General features: G+C 52.3%; 1 protein-coding gene across 2 annotated transcripts in view; it reads left to right on the top strand.

The window, feature by feature from the left end:
* The window catches only part of DNAAF5 (dynein axonemal assembly factor 5), a gene marked incomplete at its 5' end in the record, with an annotated part of 45,983 nt that overhangs the window by 5,460 nt on the left and 24,053 nt on the right, over nucleotides 1–16,470 (top strand). For both annotated transcript variants that reach the window (XM_080829868.1, XM_080829867.1), the window contains 2 exons: nucleotides 4,763–4,887; nucleotides 5,222–5,340. In XM_080829868.1, the coding sequence (XP_080685994.1) occupies nucleotides 4,763–4,887; nucleotides 5,222–5,340 (244 nt within the window). The remainder of the gene's footprint in view (nucleotides 1–4,762; nucleotides 4,888–5,221; nucleotides 5,341–16,470) is intronic.

Below are 16,470 nucleotides of genomic sequence, written 5' to 3'. Positions count from 1 at the left end.
GTTCCCTTTAAGTAGGTCTCTATATATAACTAGCTGGGGAATGGCTTATATCTGTTTGTTGAGCTTACAACATGGGTGTTTGGTGCCCTGACTCCAGGTTGTAAGAGTTTGCATTTCCACAGAAGAGAGAGGAAGTCTTCAGCTGATGGCTTTCTCTTTGGGCCCACCAAGGACAACACTATGTTTCTTTGGTGACAGGCTTTCCTGAACTTTGGGGCTGCAACTATTTCTTATTACTTGATATTGCAGAACAAGTGCACTCCACTGTTAATACTATTTTTTTTTCCATTTCTTCCCAGTGGTGTTTGGTTTGCTCTGTACGATTTCCAGGGCTGGGTGATTGAGGTGGGTTTTCAAATCCAGTGTGGCCACTGCCCACCGTCTTTCACGCTGATGCAGGGTCCAGTCCATGGGGTGACTACAAAGTTCCTTCCCACGAGCGGGCAGGGAAGTCACATACCTCCTTCCTGCGTCTGCATCAGCTCTCAGGCCCTCATGGTCCTGGGCTCTGTGGATGTTTGCTGGGACTTAAGGGGCTGGGCCACTTATAGACCCTCAGTCCCATGGACAGCCCAGGGCTGTCAGGATCCCACCACACTCTGCGCAGAAGGTGAGGTCCTCACTGCTTTTGTGACTTGCAGAAAATGTCCAGCAACTCCTGTGCCCACTGGGCTGTGTTCAGGTCGCTGAGCTACAGAGTAAGTGGCTGCCTGGAAGTCACTTCCACTAAGTGCTTTGCCTGAATTGACCCATTTGGTGCGTGTTGTCCTTCCATGGAGGGAGTCTGTGATGACCTCCACATCGCAGGTGGGGAAGCAGGGCACGAGAGACACAGAGCTCACCGAGGAGACATGGGGGCTCAGAGCATGGGCCGTGTAGCTCCTGGAATTTTCCCCTTAGAGCTTTGTCACCTCGGGTCTCCAGGACATGTCTGAGGACGTAGAAAGGAGTTGTCCCAGTGTGGTGGGGCTAAGGTAGCTTCTCCAGGCCCAGAGAGGCCCACCTCATCCTGTGTGTGCCATGGGAGTGGAGGAGTACCAGCTAGGGTTCTGTCGTGATCCGTAGTCACGCGTTCATTACAGGCCTCGGTTGCCCTGGGGTCACAGTTACCTTCGGGAACTCCTCCGCTTTACTGGAGGTGGTAATGTTTTGGCTAGAAGCCAGAATTGCGTGTGCTCTTTGTAGTTTGGATAAAGCACTCTGACCCTGTTGCTAAAGCGCCTGGGACATGCGAGCTACATGGGTGTCTGTGTGGGAGCCTGCCTGGGAAAGCTCAGCACGCTGGAGCTTGGCCGGCCCACCGGCCCCACTGCTGGGGGCCTGGCAGCCGCCCAGGATAGGTTTCAGGCATTTCCCGGCACCTGCCCTCCGCAGCATCCTAATGACACATGGAAATGAGCAGGTCCTGCCCCAGCCCTTACAGGGGACGTAGTCTCACAAGCTCTGAGGACTTCACTGGTGCTGAGGAGTGAGGGGTGTAGGGACAGAGGGGTGCGTGCGGAGAGGAGCGTGTTCCCCTATCAGTTCTGGTGGCTTTGGAGAGTCTCTGGGATTGGATGTTATAACCTCCAGGCTGCGGGGGGTGGAGTCCTGCTGGAGGCGACTTGAACAGGTATCAGAATCCTCGGTCCAGTCAGAACACCATAAAAACAGAAGCCTGTCGCTCTGTCAGAGAACTCTATGGCTATTTTTTGTTAGAGCAGGTATGAGATTTCTACCACATCGGTGAAAACCTAGTGTATGTGGGTGCGGGGAAATGAGGCACAGGGTGCACTTTGCTGGTTGTGATCTTCCTGCCTCCCCCTTCCCACTTTCTGTCCCCTGATGTCAGGCTGAAGGAAGAATAACAACAAAAATACAGTGGCTGTTTCCATCCACTGCAAGCCTAGTAAATATGATGTGGAATCTTTTTCAGGTTGAAAAATGAAAATGTTACAGATTCAGTTGAAGCCCCTTTCGCTAATTTTTAACAGAATTTGAATACTATATATTTGAAATAAAATTTGGTTTGTTACTAAAATATTGTTACTAGTTACTAAAATATTGATACTAGGAGCGCCTGGGTGGCTCAGTGCGTTAAAGCCTCTGCCTTCGGCTCAGGTCATGATCCCAGGGTCCTGGGATCAAGCCCTGCGTCGGGCTCTCTGCTGAGCAGGAAGCCTACCTCCCCCCCTCTCTCTCGGCCTGCCTCTCTGCCTACTTGCGATTTCTGTCAAATAAATAAATAAAATGTTTAAAAAATAAAATAAAATATTGATACTAGTAAAACTTTTATTTTAAAAATGGGTCTTACTTAAAATGATGTAAGATGCTTAAAATCCAAGGCCTTCGGTCAGCATGGGACCGGAGTGGTGTTCTGCGGAGCCACTGTCATGGGACAGTTGTTTACACGCAGATTCTGGGTAGAAAGATCCCGCTGCCTCCCCCAGCCCCCAAATGTGCAAGTCTGAAATGCTTGAGCTCAAGAGAGTGAATTTGGAGAAGGTGGTTTTGTCCAGCGGGCGGCGCCCAGGGCTGCTGTCGCATCTTGGCACGGGGTGCAGGACTAGAGGGCCTCCTGATGAGGACTGGACAGTTCTCTCATCCTCAACTGAAAAAGCAGAGGCAAGATGTTCCAAGTTAAAGGAGGGTGGGAAATTATCTTTCGTGTTCGTGTGCGTGTGTTTCCCCCTTTGCTCTGTGTGCCGACCTAACAGATCGGATGCATGTGGGTTCCCCAGCCCAACACCCCAGATCTATAAACCTGACTCAGGAGAGTAAGAATTCTCAGTGCATGTCGCTTTTTTCCCCTCAGTTGACGGATTTCCTGCTTAGTCAAATTGTTACTTAGCAACTCCACTCAGAGCTGTTTTCCTGAGCTGAGAGAAAGGGGTAATTACTCTCGTGATAATGGGGATGTGCAGCTTTCTTGAGGCTGGGAGAGACCCATCTGTGCGGCTCAGGAGCTGCGTGGAGGCCAGCCCCCAGGCTCTCCCAGCGCACTGGGGGAGATGCATGAAGTCTTCAACCTGCAAAAGAGCCTGGTCTTGGGGGATGTCAGAGTGTCCAGAGTATGGGGCCCCCTTGTTGTGCCAACATGTGCGTAGGGTGTCAGAGTCATGTGAGCGCAGCTAGATGGGCTCCTGTGGGTCCCTGCAGGTCCCTGATGCCCCCCGCTAGCGGCACACACCTTCGTTAAGAGCCCTCTGGGGTCTGGTCCTCCTGAGTGCCTGCCACTGTCCCCACGGAGGCCCCACTCACTCTGCATCTGTCTGACACCAGACTCGGTCACAGTTGGATTCCGGTGTCTGCCGAGCTCTGAGGGAGTGCCACCAGCACGTGGTGTGGGCTGAGCTTCGAGTGTGGTGCTGCTTGTTACAGGTACTTTTATGGTAAGAGTGACCCTTGGGCCTCTCACGACATTAGCTGTGAGGCATTTTGATTCCGCAGCAGCCTTGGAGCCACTAGGATCACGCACAAGGACAACATGGAAAGATCGCTCTTTGCTAAGTCTGTCCTCGCCGTTGCAGGTGTCCAGTTATTTCTAGGTCCTTGGACCTTTAATAGGGCGTGTTTTTGTTGAAAGAATATCAGATTCTCTGGGATCCTTAGTTGTGGTTTTGATTGTTAATTACATGCTTAAGTCATTAATAACCAGCCTTTTATTTCATCTTGCAACTTTGTATTTTAAACTAATTTAATACAAGAAGTTGCAACAGTAGCAGGAGCCCCGGGGCCTGCTCCCAGGCTTGTTTGCCTCCCACCGTCGGTGCTGTTTACACTGGCAGGCGGGCAAGTGAGCCAGGTGCCCGGCGCTTCCCGAGAGTCAAGCACTGTGCCAGGGGCTTTCCCTGCTCGTCAGGAGCCAGTGGCACGTGTCCTTTCCAGAAGGGAGAATGAGCTTTGGAGAAGGCAGCAGGCAGGTCAGGGTGCACTCTGCTTGTCTAGCTGCCTGGCTGGCTCCAGGGATGAGCAGCCCACCCCAAGTCCAAGTGCCTACACACACCCTGACCTGGGTGCCGCCCGGGGTGTACTATACCCGCAGTCCCTGCAAGTGCTTCCCCTCCCGTGGTCAGCCCCAGCCAACAGCAGACACACACTGCCAGTAGTTGGGCCCTTGCCTGTGGTGGGACAGCCTCCGTGTGGTGCCATTGTGCTCCTGAGCTCCCCCAGGATTCAGCCGAGCCACATCTCCACTTGGCCTCTGCCCCATCCTGCTTCCTTCCTGTGATGATTTAGCACGTCTGGATTCCCGCCTCAGGCTCGCTGTCGGGGAGCTAGACCTTGGGCACCTCGTGTGTTTCTGAGCTCGTTTCTTCCCTGTGGCGGGCAGAGTAGGCAGAAGCATGCACGTCACCTTCTCAGGTTGCCAGCAGCAGAGCTGGGGTGCCCTGCTGGCTTCCCCAGGAGGCCCTGGGGCTCCAGGACCTGAGGGCTTGGCAGCGTGGCCTCTGGAAGCTGACATTTCCTGGGGGCTTGCCGTCAGTGCCCGGCCTGGCCGGGAGGGTCCCATGCAGAAGACTGCGAGGGCGGGCATCCTGCAGTGCCTGGGGCTGTAGTGTGGTTCTGCTTCAGCCGGCAGGGGATCAGGCCATGCCTCAGGGACACGGGCCTGTACGAGCAAGACAAGGTGGCCCAGACGGTTTCTCTCCAAGCCGAGCATGGATAGCAGAGCTGCTCTGGGACCTCAGGCCGGTGTCTAGCCTGGACGGATGGCATGGTGGATGCCCGGTGCCCGGCTTCTTGGTCCCCAGCTAAAGCCTCCTGTTGCCTTCTCATGTAGGTGCGGCAGGCGGTGACCAGTGTGGTAGGGGGCTGGCTGCTGGACCTGCGCGACCGCTACTCCTTCTTTCACAAGCTTATTCCTCTGTTGCTGAGCAGCCTTGAGGACGACATACCTGAGATCGCGTGAGTGGCCGTAGTGCTGGGGGGACTGTCAGGCCTTCAATTTAAGGGGCTCAGAGGCCTATTGAGAGCGTGGGGTCCTTTGTTCTCTGGATATCTGTCCCTGAGAGCGCAAGTCTCTCCTGGAAGCCCACCTTGTCCCCGCAGTTGTATTTGCTGGTCTGTGGTTTATAAATAGCCTTCTGTTTGTAGTGCCTGGGGCGCACATATAGACATCGGTTACGGACGAACCCCTTGCCTCCCGTGGGGAGAGATTCAGGGCCTCATCTGCAGCCCCCGCCACCCCCAACCTGGCCTCTGCACAACCTGCTGGCCCTGACGCATATTGTGCTCACAGGCTTGCGGCCGCCAACTTCTGGGAGAAAGTCGGCCTGCAGTGGCAGAGGGAGAATGAGGATGACCTCAAGGACAAGCTTGACTTTGCCACTCCCCCTCCAGCCCATCACCCCTCACCAGGTGAGTGCAGCCTTCCCCAGGTCTGCATAATGGGCGGGGTGGGGGGTTCTCTATCCAAGGTGAAGGGCGTTCCTGAGCTGCACCGTGGGGACTGGGCTGAGGCGGCATGCTGGCAGAAAGGCACTGTGGCCAGGACTTGGGTCCCCAGCCTCCAGTGTCACTCAAAGCCATGAGGACGCCTCTGTGGTGCCCTCTCCCCCGGGCCGGCTTTATCCAAGGGAGTATGTGGGCTGCCGTGGACGCACGGGGCTGTGCAGCATGGCAGGTGGTTGCTGGTGGCAGCAGGCCTTTTAGAAACAGGTGGTGCTCTGTCCCCTAGAAGAAGAGCTGCTCTAAGCCTCGCCCAAAACAGTCACAGAGCGTACGCACCCAGGACACAGCTAAGGTGCAGCCTGTGGGACTCGGGGCGAGGAAGCCTCATGGCCTCCCATCCGTCCTTCGTGGTGGCTCCCTGCTGCTCCACGAGCACACGCGTGTGTGGCGTGTACGTGTCTTCCGAGCCCCTGAGTCCCGTGTGAGCAGTGTCAGCGGGGAGCCTGCGGGAGCTGGCCCCCCTCCCCGCTTGCTCACCTGCACACCATAGTTCCTTCTGTTCTGGAAACCACTTGTGCTCAGCGTGTCTTCTCATGTGGCCTTGCCTCCTGATGGCACAGTTGGTATGAGGGGAGATCACACGATTTTAGAAAAGATACAAAAATTAGTTGCTAGCAGGGATTTTTCTGATTTAGTAAAGTCTGACAGTATAACATCTTTTTAAAAACACAGACATGGAGCACAGGGTGTTATATGCAAACAGTCTTGAAACACTACGTCAAAAACTAATGATGTACTGTATGGTGACTAACATTATATGATTTTAAAAGAATAATAATTAAAAAATAAATAAAAATGAAAATGTAGACATTAGACGTAAAGGTTGCTGTGATTTTTTTTTTTTAAAGCATGCCCTCCTTGCCTGTGAGGGAAACAGAGTTCTGAAGGGGGATCCCTGTCCAGCCCCGTATGTCCCCCTTGGCTGCCTGGAGGCGGCGTCTCGCTCGTCGGCCCTGGCAGCAGACTGTGCAGGCTTGCTTACGGGCAGTCTTGGCTGGGTGCTCACCAAGGTCGGGATACCGTGACCAGCTTCGGATGGGAGGTCTGGCATGCCTCCCTTCCTGGTCCTGGACAGAACCCGAGGCTGTCTGCTGATAGCTCTCCACGAGTCACTGTGGCTCTTCACCTGCATGTGGTGTGCGCACACAGGGCTGTCCTCATGCTGCAGGGATGTTTTTATCTAGTGCTGGCGTGGCGTTGGCTCTGCTGGCAGGTCACACTGCAGAGAGGGGCATAGGGGCACAGCAGGCTGGTAGTGAGGGACGGTCAGGCTCCGAAGGCTTGTTTCAGTCCAAGCATGAATTTAGAATGAATTTAGTCCAAGTCCAAGAATGAATTTAGAATGAATTCCAATCAAGTTGGCAGGATCCGGGCGCCTGGGTGGCTCAGTCAGTTGGGCATCCAACTCTTGGTTTTGGTTCAGGTCATGATCTCAGTCAAGGGATCGAGTCTAAGGTTGGGCTCTGCTCAGTGGGGCATCTGCTTGTCCCTCTCTCTCTACCCCTCTCCTGCTCATGTGCACGCTCTCTCTCACTCAAAGAAATAAAAACCTTTTTAAAAAAGTTAGGATAAGCTGATTTCATTATTGTTGGCATTTTCTCCTAAAATTATTTTGAAATACAAATTTTCAGTCTAAGTTTTCAGATTCTTTTTACACCATTTCACATGTCATATTTCATCAGCCACTTCCTCAGAATCTCGCCGCAGGCTGCCTGCTTCTGCAAACACATGGCCCTTCCGCTGCCCCCAACTCCACTGCTGCCTCCCCTCGGGTCCTATGCTGTCCCCACTCCGCGGCCACGCCTCAGCCCCGGGAGATGATTCCCATCATTACCCTCAGCCTTTGAAGGTAGAGTTTGACAAGCGCATCGTTGTGTGACTGCCACTTGTTAAGACCTGGGACATTCTGTCAGCCCCCGACCGTGTCCGGCCCTGCCGCGGGCACTCCCTTCTGTCTGTCCCAGGACGCTGTCACATGCATGACACAGGCTGCCCACAGCCTGCCTGGTTTCCGGCACTCAGGCCCTGAAGCTCTACGGGGGGGGCTGCCTTCCTGCTGCAGGTGTATTCCCTTTTGTGGATCCGCCGTGGCTTACCTTGGGCTGGGAGAAAGGACGTTTGGGTCATTTCTGGGTTGTGGTGATTTCGGACAAGGGCGATCTGAGCACTCGTGTACCGTCTTTGTGTGAACTCCGTTCGCTCTCTCGGTTAAGCCCCGGGGAGTGGGCAAGCTGGGAGCTGGGAGCTGGGGAGCTGGGAGCTGCCTCTCTCCCCATCTGTGGCCGGCTGCGTCTTTGTGTCCCACCTGCAGGGGGCAGGGTTCCCATTGGTCCCCATCAGCACATGGGGTCTGTTGGTCTGTCGGGCGCTCACGTCATGCTTGTCCCCATCTCTTCCTTGGTCAAGTGTGTGTTCAAATGTTAAATTGGGTTGTTTATTATCTTACGATGGAGTTTTGAGAACTGTTCACACATTCTGGGTAACAGCCGCTGTTGGATCTGTCCTGGGAGCCTTCTCTTTGACTGTCTTCCCTCTGACGTCCCCCGCTTATCGGCAGCCGGGGTCTTGGCAGGGCCTGCTCCCCCCTCGCTCTGGGTGGCGTGGTCGGTGACTCCCCTCCTGCCTTGTGTGCCTCTCGCTGCATGCTTCCATGAGTGTGCGGATGGACAGATTGAATGAGGTGCTGGGCTCACCGCTGCCAGGCGGGCCCCTGGGCTGTCCAGTCAGGGCTCGGTGTGAACACGGGGCCAGAAGTCCAGGTCAGAATCTTGTGCCCACTTTGCTGGGAAAACAAGGTGCACATAGCATAGGACCTCATCTGTTACCACGCGGTTTGCCATTCAACAAACACAAGTTTCCTGTTCCCACACGGAAGTGAAGCTGCACTTTTAAAACCCAGCTACGTGCTGGGAAGATCAGAAGGGCGTCATTTACTGTCCCCGAGTCAGTCCCTCCCTGAACAAAGTGCTCTTCTTGGGCAGAGGACAGGTTCATGCTTGGAGAGGATCTGCCCGCCTGTCGCGCCCTCAAACTGCCAGCAACGGGATCAGGTGGTGACAGCGGGTTCCGGGGTCCTTTCTGCTGGAAAGTAGCCTCCTGTTAAAACTGTTTTCCTTGGAGACGCTTGAGTGAACAGGGAAGCATCTCTTCATAAGGTGAACGGCTTGCCAGATCTGACGCAAGAGAATAGAGTCGGTTTTTTCCCCCACTTGAGAAATCAGTCCCATTTGAATAACTACCATTTGAATAACTACCATTGTAACTCAGATCTATGCCCTTCAGGGTTTTCACGTTCTCTTGAGAGCTCAGACCTGCTCTGCTGGTCTGTTTCATCCAAGTATTTGGGGTGGGGGGAGTCGTCAGAAAAGGTACATTGTGCAGAGGAGAGATAGGGGGTGGGTTTGCACTGGGGTGAGTGGCGTGAGGGTCTGTGGCGTGGAGTATTACCCACTCGAGCTAGCCTCAGGTGCTGGGGAGCAGAGTAGCTCCCCGCTGAGTGCTCAGGAGAGGGGTGGGGCCCCACCACTCCGGCTGCAGGCATACCCGGTTTTCTCCTTATTGAGCTGGTAAGGCCCCCCAACCCCAAAGGGGTGGACGCGGCTTGTCAGGACCTGCATCCAGCTGAGCCAGGTTCAGGTTCTCGCAGCTTCAGGTCCTCCTTGGTGACCCTCCCTTCTACCCTTCCCACTGCCCCCTCCCCCCTGCACTGCAGGGCCTCCATTTCTTCAAGGAGGTCAATCTCTGGTCATTTGTGAAATACCCCTGCTTTGGGGCGCCTGGGTGGCTCAGTGGGTTAAGCTGCTGCCTTCGGCTCAGGTCATGATCTCAGGGTCCTGGGATCGAGCCCCGCATCGGGCTCCTTGCTCAGCGGGGAGCCTGCTTCCTCCTCTCTCTCTGCCTGCCTCTCTGCCTGCTTGTGTTCTCTGTCTCTCTCTCTGTCAAATAAATAAATAAATAAATAAAATCTTAAAAAAAAAAAAAAAAGAAAAAGAAATACCCCTGCTTTGCAAACAGCTCGAACCTTGTGCAGAGCACCTAGTGTCATCCTGCCTGTTTATGGTGGGTTGTAAATACATAGTATGGGTAGACCTGCCATCTGACTTCGATAAACTTGGTTAAAAAAAATTTTTTTTTGATAATCTGTTTTTCTGCTTGCAATTAAATTATGCTTTGTCTAACTGTGCAAAACCAATCCTATCTAATGTTCCATCTGCTTCTGGCCCAGCTTAGTCAGGGTTTTTGTTGATCTCTCCTTGAGTTAAAACTCAGGCGCTGTCATGGGGGCAGGGATGGGGGGGCGGTGCTCTGCCCATCCGCAGACCACAGCCCTCCCTCCCCTGGAATCAGGACTCATCTCAGGCTGCTGCTGTCTGCACCTGGGGTGTCACCTACAGGACTGGTGACCCCCCCCCCCCGAGGCAGGGCTCACACTCCTCGTGATGGCAGGGGCTGTGCAAAGCTCTTTTGGAGCGGGGGATGGTTCAGTCCTGCCTCGGGCACCTGCCCAGATCAGTGATAAAGCCTCAGCTGAGCTGATCCAAAAAATGCCCTTAGGAGGAATCAGGGGCACCTAAAGGGGAAAACAAATCTCACTTGGGCTTTGAGCAACGGTTTGAACTCTGACCCTCAGACCTGAGCATCACAGTTCCCAGAGCCTCTCACCTCCTGTGTATACAGACAGAGTTTTAACACCCAGCTGGCTCAACTTTCCTTCCCAGCCCACATTTAGAGATGGCATCCCCTCCTCCAGTGACGCGGGACGGCTGTTGCTCCTGACCTTCGCCGTTGGTTTCTACCAAAGTTAAGCAACTTCTGTTGCCATCATATTTAATTTTGTTTCAATTATGAAAACAAATTGGCTTTACGAGGATTTGCATCTGGTCTACTTGTAGTGAGAGTGAGCAAAGCTGTAGAACCGCAGCTGGTTCTGTGGGCTGAGCCCGCCCGCTGTGCCCGCCGCCCGCCCCTCCGCCGGCTCGTCCGCTGGCACTGTTTCTGCATGCTTGTTGCTTGCGGAAGTATTGCAATTATGTTTTCAAACAAAAGATGAGGAGATAGTGGCTGAGTTGTAGTTTGGACTCTGGGCAGAAGAAGTTAATCATCGCTCAGGCCTCTGGGGCTTCCTCAGGTTCCAGGACAGACAGAAACACTGACCTTGCGTTGTTTTTCAAAGTCAACAGTAATCCCATACGGAGAGGCCCTGGACATGGGGAGACAGGACCCGCACATGTTGCTGGTAGAAAGACAGAACAACGCAAACATTACAGTGCGATGCCACAATGCAAACAAAACTTTAGGAAAGAGTTTGGGAATTTCTGGAAGTGCAGTGGGAACAAGCGAAGGTTCGGCACTGGAGCCTGGGTCAGCAAGCTGTGTTTGTCCGTGCCGAGCTGCAGCGCGCGGCCTGAGCAGGAATGAAATTCAGACACATGCTGCAACACGAATGAAGCTCAGGAACATCATGTTTAGTGAAAAAGTTCATTCCTATGAGATCTCTAGCAAAGATGGAACTGTCGGTGGGGAAGGCAGACCCGTGGCTCCGGGGGTGGCGGGGGAGCGGTGAGGGGCTGACCGCGAGCAGCATGGGGCCCCTGGCAAGCTGCAAGCAGCCTGAGACTGCATGTGCACTCAGAAGTGGCTTCGATGACACGTAGATGACACCTCGTAAAGCTGTTTCCAGGAGACCCGTAGAAGCTCTGTCAGTATTAGCAAACTGTTGGTGTTCAGTGAGCGTTTCCTGGCGGCTCCCTGCCCCACGGCACAGCCCCTGCAGGGCCTCAATGCCCAGGGGCACCCTCGTGTGATGGGCCTTGGGGCCGCAGCACCGAGGCTGCCAGTGCTGCCTGCCGCCTGGGAAGAAGGGCACCCTGACAGCGGGCTGCCGGAAGGGTGGTGGTATGGAGCACATCTGGGTTGAACATCTTGAACGTGGGAGCTGCTGAGGCTAGTGCTGGGTGTGGGGCTGCCCTGGCCACAGGCCTCTGTGCTCGGCCACCTGACGTGCTCCGTGTCATTGCCATTTGGTTCTGGATGGTTCTGGATGCCAGTAAAATCCTTACGGCTTCTACCTCCCGTTCTGTTTATGTATTCGTGAGGAAGTCGTGTTGCGATAACCACACGCTCAGAGGGAGCGAGGCTTTCTTCTGCCAAACTGATGATTTGGGAAATGACTACTTTAGACACTCCTAGGTGCTGGTTGTCGCCCTAGGAACTGAGCGGTTGAATCAGCCTGGTGTTCATGATCCTTGTCTGTGTCTGAGCACGGCTTTGACCTAAATGTAAATAAAGGAAATACCGCCTGTCCCCCCAACGCCCACTTCCCAGAAGCTCTCCCAGGATCAGGAATGGTTCATGTATACACGGGTCATAGCTGTGCGCTGTGTGGAAGCTGCCTGTGTCCCCGGGGCTGGTGGGCACCCTGTGTACCACAAAGACCTGCTGTCAGCAGAGCTGAGCTGCACGTGCTGAGGGGAGAGCGACGGAACAGCCGGGCATGGAGGGAGGGCGGGATCCCTCAGCCGCTTAGCTCTTTGTTCTCTTCGGAACTTCTTGGTAGGTTGGTTGTTTTTGTTTGTTTTGTTTTTTAAAGATTTTATTTATTTGACAGACAGAGATCACAAGTAGGCTGAGAGGCAGGCCGGGCTGGGGGGACCGGGAAGCAGGCTCCCTGCTGAGCAGAGAGCCCGATGTGGGGCTCAATCCCAGGACCCTGGATCATGACCTGAGCCGAAGGCAGAGGCTTAAACCCACTGAGCCACCCAGGTGCCCGGTTGGTTGTTTTTTAACTTTGGTTTTGCATTACATTTCTGGAAAGAAAAAAAAAAATTCTTTTTAAGTAATGCTGAACTAAGCTCATACTCTGCTTGTGGGCAAATAAATATGTGGAGGTTGAGGGGTGCAGGCAGACGTGGATAGATGGGACAGGCTTCCTGCGTGTCAGGACACTGGGCCTGGTCTCTGACCATTTTTAGAGTTTTGTCCAAGTTATCAGAAATACACAGACTTAGATACAAAGATGTTCGTCATAGTGTTAATTATGGTACTAAGAGCCCATAGATCATAATGCTGCTCTGTTCTGTTAGCTGCTTGAAATCATACCCTGGATTCTCGAGTGTTCTTTTGGTGCAGTGCTGAACGAGAGCAGTGATGGGAACGTTCTCGGTTTGCCATCGGGACAGTACCCCTGGCCCACGGGTAGCTGCCTAGTGCTTAAGATGTGCTTCTCAATTCGGAATTGTGTTTAAGCTTGATAAACTCGAGCTGTGTGTGGCCAGCGGCTACCATGCTGGAAAGTCCAACTCTGGAGTCTAGAATGGGGAGTGGCTGACTTTTTCTGTGAAGAGCCATATGGTCAGTGTATCAGGCATAGGAGGCCACACCCACAGTAGTAACGTCACAGCGACCCTAGACGAGAGTGACTGAGAGCATGTGGCTGCAGCCCACGGTCACTTGATTCCCAGAAACGGGTGGCCAGCCAGGTGTAGCTTCTGGGCCCCAGTGTGCTAAGCCTGGGTCTAACAAAACATTGTCCATTCTGCTCCATTATATAGTCAGAAGGGTGGCTTTAGGACACAGACCTAGTGAGGTCCTGTGTTTCCTTGCACTTGCCGCATAGGCCCTCGTGTCCCCAAGCTTGTGCCACCAGCTGCCCTGTTTCATGTCCCCTTGTCCTACAGACTTTCCACAGTGGATACGCCGTCAGGAAGAGTAGTATTGTTTGCTTGTTTGTTAATAGGCGCACATAAACAGCCAACATAGAATCATTGGAACTAATTTTCTAACAGCATAAAAATAGAAAAGTAACAGGGAAAAAAATGAAGATGGGGTCTCATGGTACAAAGTGTTGCTTTTACTGAACACTCAAAACTCTGACCTGTCATGGTTTCATTTCTTTTTTTTTTTTTAAGATTTTATTTATTTATTTGACAGAGAGAGATCACAAGTAGGCAGAGAGAGAGGGGAAAGCAGGCTCCTCGACAAGCAGAGAGGCCAATGCGGGGCTCGATCCCAGGAACCTGGGATCATGACCCACGCCAAAGGCTGAGGCTTTAACCCACTGAGCCACCCAGGTGCCCCTATGGTTTCATTTCTATCTTTTTTTTTTTTTTTAAGATTTTATTCACTTATTTGACAGAGAGATCACAAGTAGACAGAGAGGCAGGCAGAGAGAGAGGAGGAAGCAGGCTCCCCGCTGAGCAGAGAGCCCGATGTGGGGCTCGATCCCAGGACCCTGAGATCATGACCTGAGCCGAAGGCAGAGGCTTAACCCACTGAGCCACCCAGGCGCCCCTCATTTCTATCTTTAGAGTTTTTAAATTAAGAATTTCTTATCAAGATTTTATTTTAATTGCAAGGACTTAATGTAGAGTGTTCTGTTGGATTCTGATGTACGACAGGGGGACTCAACACTTGCCTACATCACCCCGTGCTCGTCACGACAAGCACACGCCGTAATTCCCATCTGATGCAGTCACCCCTCCCCCTCCCACCGCCCTTCTGGTCCCTGTCACTTGGTTCTCTAGAGTTAAGAGTCTGTTTCTTGGTTTGTCTTTCTTTTTTCCCCTTTGCTCACTTGTTTGGTTTTTTAAATTCTACAGATGAGTGAGATCATACGGTATCTTTCTTGACTGATTTTGCTTCACATAATACGCTCTAGTTCCGTTCCTGTCATTGCAGATGGCAAGAGTTCATTCCTTTTTTTTTTTTAAAGATTTTATTTATTTGACAGAGATCACAAGTAGGCAGAGAGGCAGGCAGAGAGAGAGGAAGGGAAGCAGGCTCCCTGCTGAGCAGAGAGCCCGATGTGGGCCCCGATCCCAGGACCCTGAGATCATGACCTGAGCCGAAGGCAGAGGCCTTAACCCACGGAGCCACCCAGGCACCCCGAGTTCATTCCTTTTTATGGCTGAGTAACATTCGAGTGTGTGTGTGCGCTCGCCAGTATGCATGTGAGTGAGTGTGTGCACGTGTGAGTGTGTGTGCATGTGAATGTGTGCGTGTGTGTGTGAGTGCACAGGTGAGAGACAGTGTGCTCATGTGAGTGTGGGTAGATGTGTGTATATGTGAGAATGTGTGTGTGTGTGAGAGTGTCTGCAAGTGTGCGTGCGTATACATTGCATCTTCTTTATGCATTTGTGTCAGTGGACACCTGGGCTGCTTCCATAACTTGGCTCCTGTAGATAATGCTGCTGTAAACATAGGGGTGCTTGTCTCCCACTGGGTTAGTATTTTTGTGGGGTTTCTTGGTAAATACCCAGTAGTGCAACTGTGGGGTCGTGAGGTAGCTCTGCTTTGAACTTTCTGAGGAAGCTGCACACTGTTTCCAGACTGGCTGCCCCAGCTTGCAGACCCACCAGCTGTGCACCCGGCTCCCCTTCCTCCGCACCCTCGTGACTCCCGTTGTTGCTTCTGTTGTTGATTTTCACTGCTGCGACAGGTGCCAAGTGGTACCTCCTGGTGGTTTTGACTCGCGTGTCCCTGATGATGAGTGATGTCGAGCCTCTTCCCGTGCGGCTGCTGGCCCTCTGGTGGTCCTCTTTGGAGAAATGTCGGTTTACCTCTTCTGTCCATTTTTTTATTGGATTGTTTGCTCTTTAGGTGTGGAGTTGTATCAGTTATTTATACACTTCGGATACTAACCCTTTATCAGAGATGTCGTTTGCAAATATTTTCTCCCTTCCTGTGGGTTGCCTTTTAGTTTTGTTGCTTGTTTCCTTGGCCATGCAGAAGCTTTCTGTTGCGAGGCCGTTTATTCAGTAGTTATTGTGCTTCTGTTTCCCCGGCCTCACGAGCCAGGTCTAGAAACACGCTGCTGCAGCTGTCAGAGAGGTTACTGCCTGTGCTCCCTTCTAGGATTTTATGATTTCAGGTCTCATTTTAAGTTTTTCATCCATTTTGAATTCATTGTGGTGTAATAAACTGGCCCAGTTTCATTCTTCTGCATGTCGCTGTCCAGTTTTCCGAACACCATTTGTTGAAGAGACTGTCCTTTTCCCGTCGGATGCTCTTTCCTGCTTTGTTGAAGGTAAACTGACCATCGAGTTGTGGGTTCCTGCCTGGCTGTTCAGTTCTGTTGCTTTGTGTCTGGTTTTGTGCCGTACCATTCAGTTTTTGATCACTACCGCTCTATAGTAGAAGAATAGAATAGAATACAATAATCTAGAATAATAGAATACTGGAGCTCCGTCTCTAGAATTGAGATGCTTCCAGCTTTGCTTTTCTTTTTCAAGGTTGCTTTGGTTCGTCGGGGTCTCCCGTGGTTCCACACCTGTTGTAAGTTCGCTTGTTCCAGCTCTGTGAAAAGTGCTCTTGGTATTTTGATAGGGATTGCCTGAAATGCGTAGATTAGTATAGACATTTTAACAATATTTGTTCTTCTGACCCACGAGCATGGAATGTGTTTCCGGTCCTTTGTGCCCTCTTCAGCTTCTGTATCTGTGTCTTCTAGTTTTCAGAGGGCACGTCTTTCACGGCTGGGTTTCTTCCTAGGTATTTTATTATTTTTGGTGTAGTTTTAAGTGGGATTGCTTTCTGCATCTCTCTCTCTCCGCTGTGTCATTGTCAGTGTATGGAGATGCAGCAGGCGTCTGTACCTCGATTTTGTACTCTGTGATGTTACGGAACTGCTGTGTTGCCAGTTGTGTCGCAGTGTTTTGGTGGAGCCTTTGGGGTTTTGTACAGAGAGCATCATGTCATCTGCAAATCGGTAAGTTTCACTTCTTCCTCACAATCTGGCTGTCTTTTATTTCGGAGGCTGGGACTTCTGGTGCATGTTGAACAACAGTGGTGACCCTGGACATCCTTGTCTGGTTCCTGCAGTTAGAGGAAAAGCTCTCCATTTTCCCCACTGCGTATGATGTGAGCTGTGGGTTTTTGTGTGTGGCCTTTATTATGCTGTGCTGTGTTCCCTCTCACCCCACTCTGTTGCGGGTTTTTACCGTGACTGGACGCTGTACTTTGTCAGATGCTTTTTCTGCGTGTATCAAGAGGATCAGATGCTGCTTGTCCTTTCCCTCGTTGATGTCAGGTATCACGTTC

The sequence above is a fragment of the Martes martes genome, assembly GCF_963455335.1.
Source record: "Martes martes genome assembly, chromosome: 18".
NCBI lineage: Eukaryota > Metazoa > Chordata > Mammalia > Carnivora > Mustelidae > Martes > Martes martes.
The sequence above is the reverse complement of the archived record's forward strand: the minus strand, read 5'-3'. Positions and strand labels throughout refer to the sequence as shown.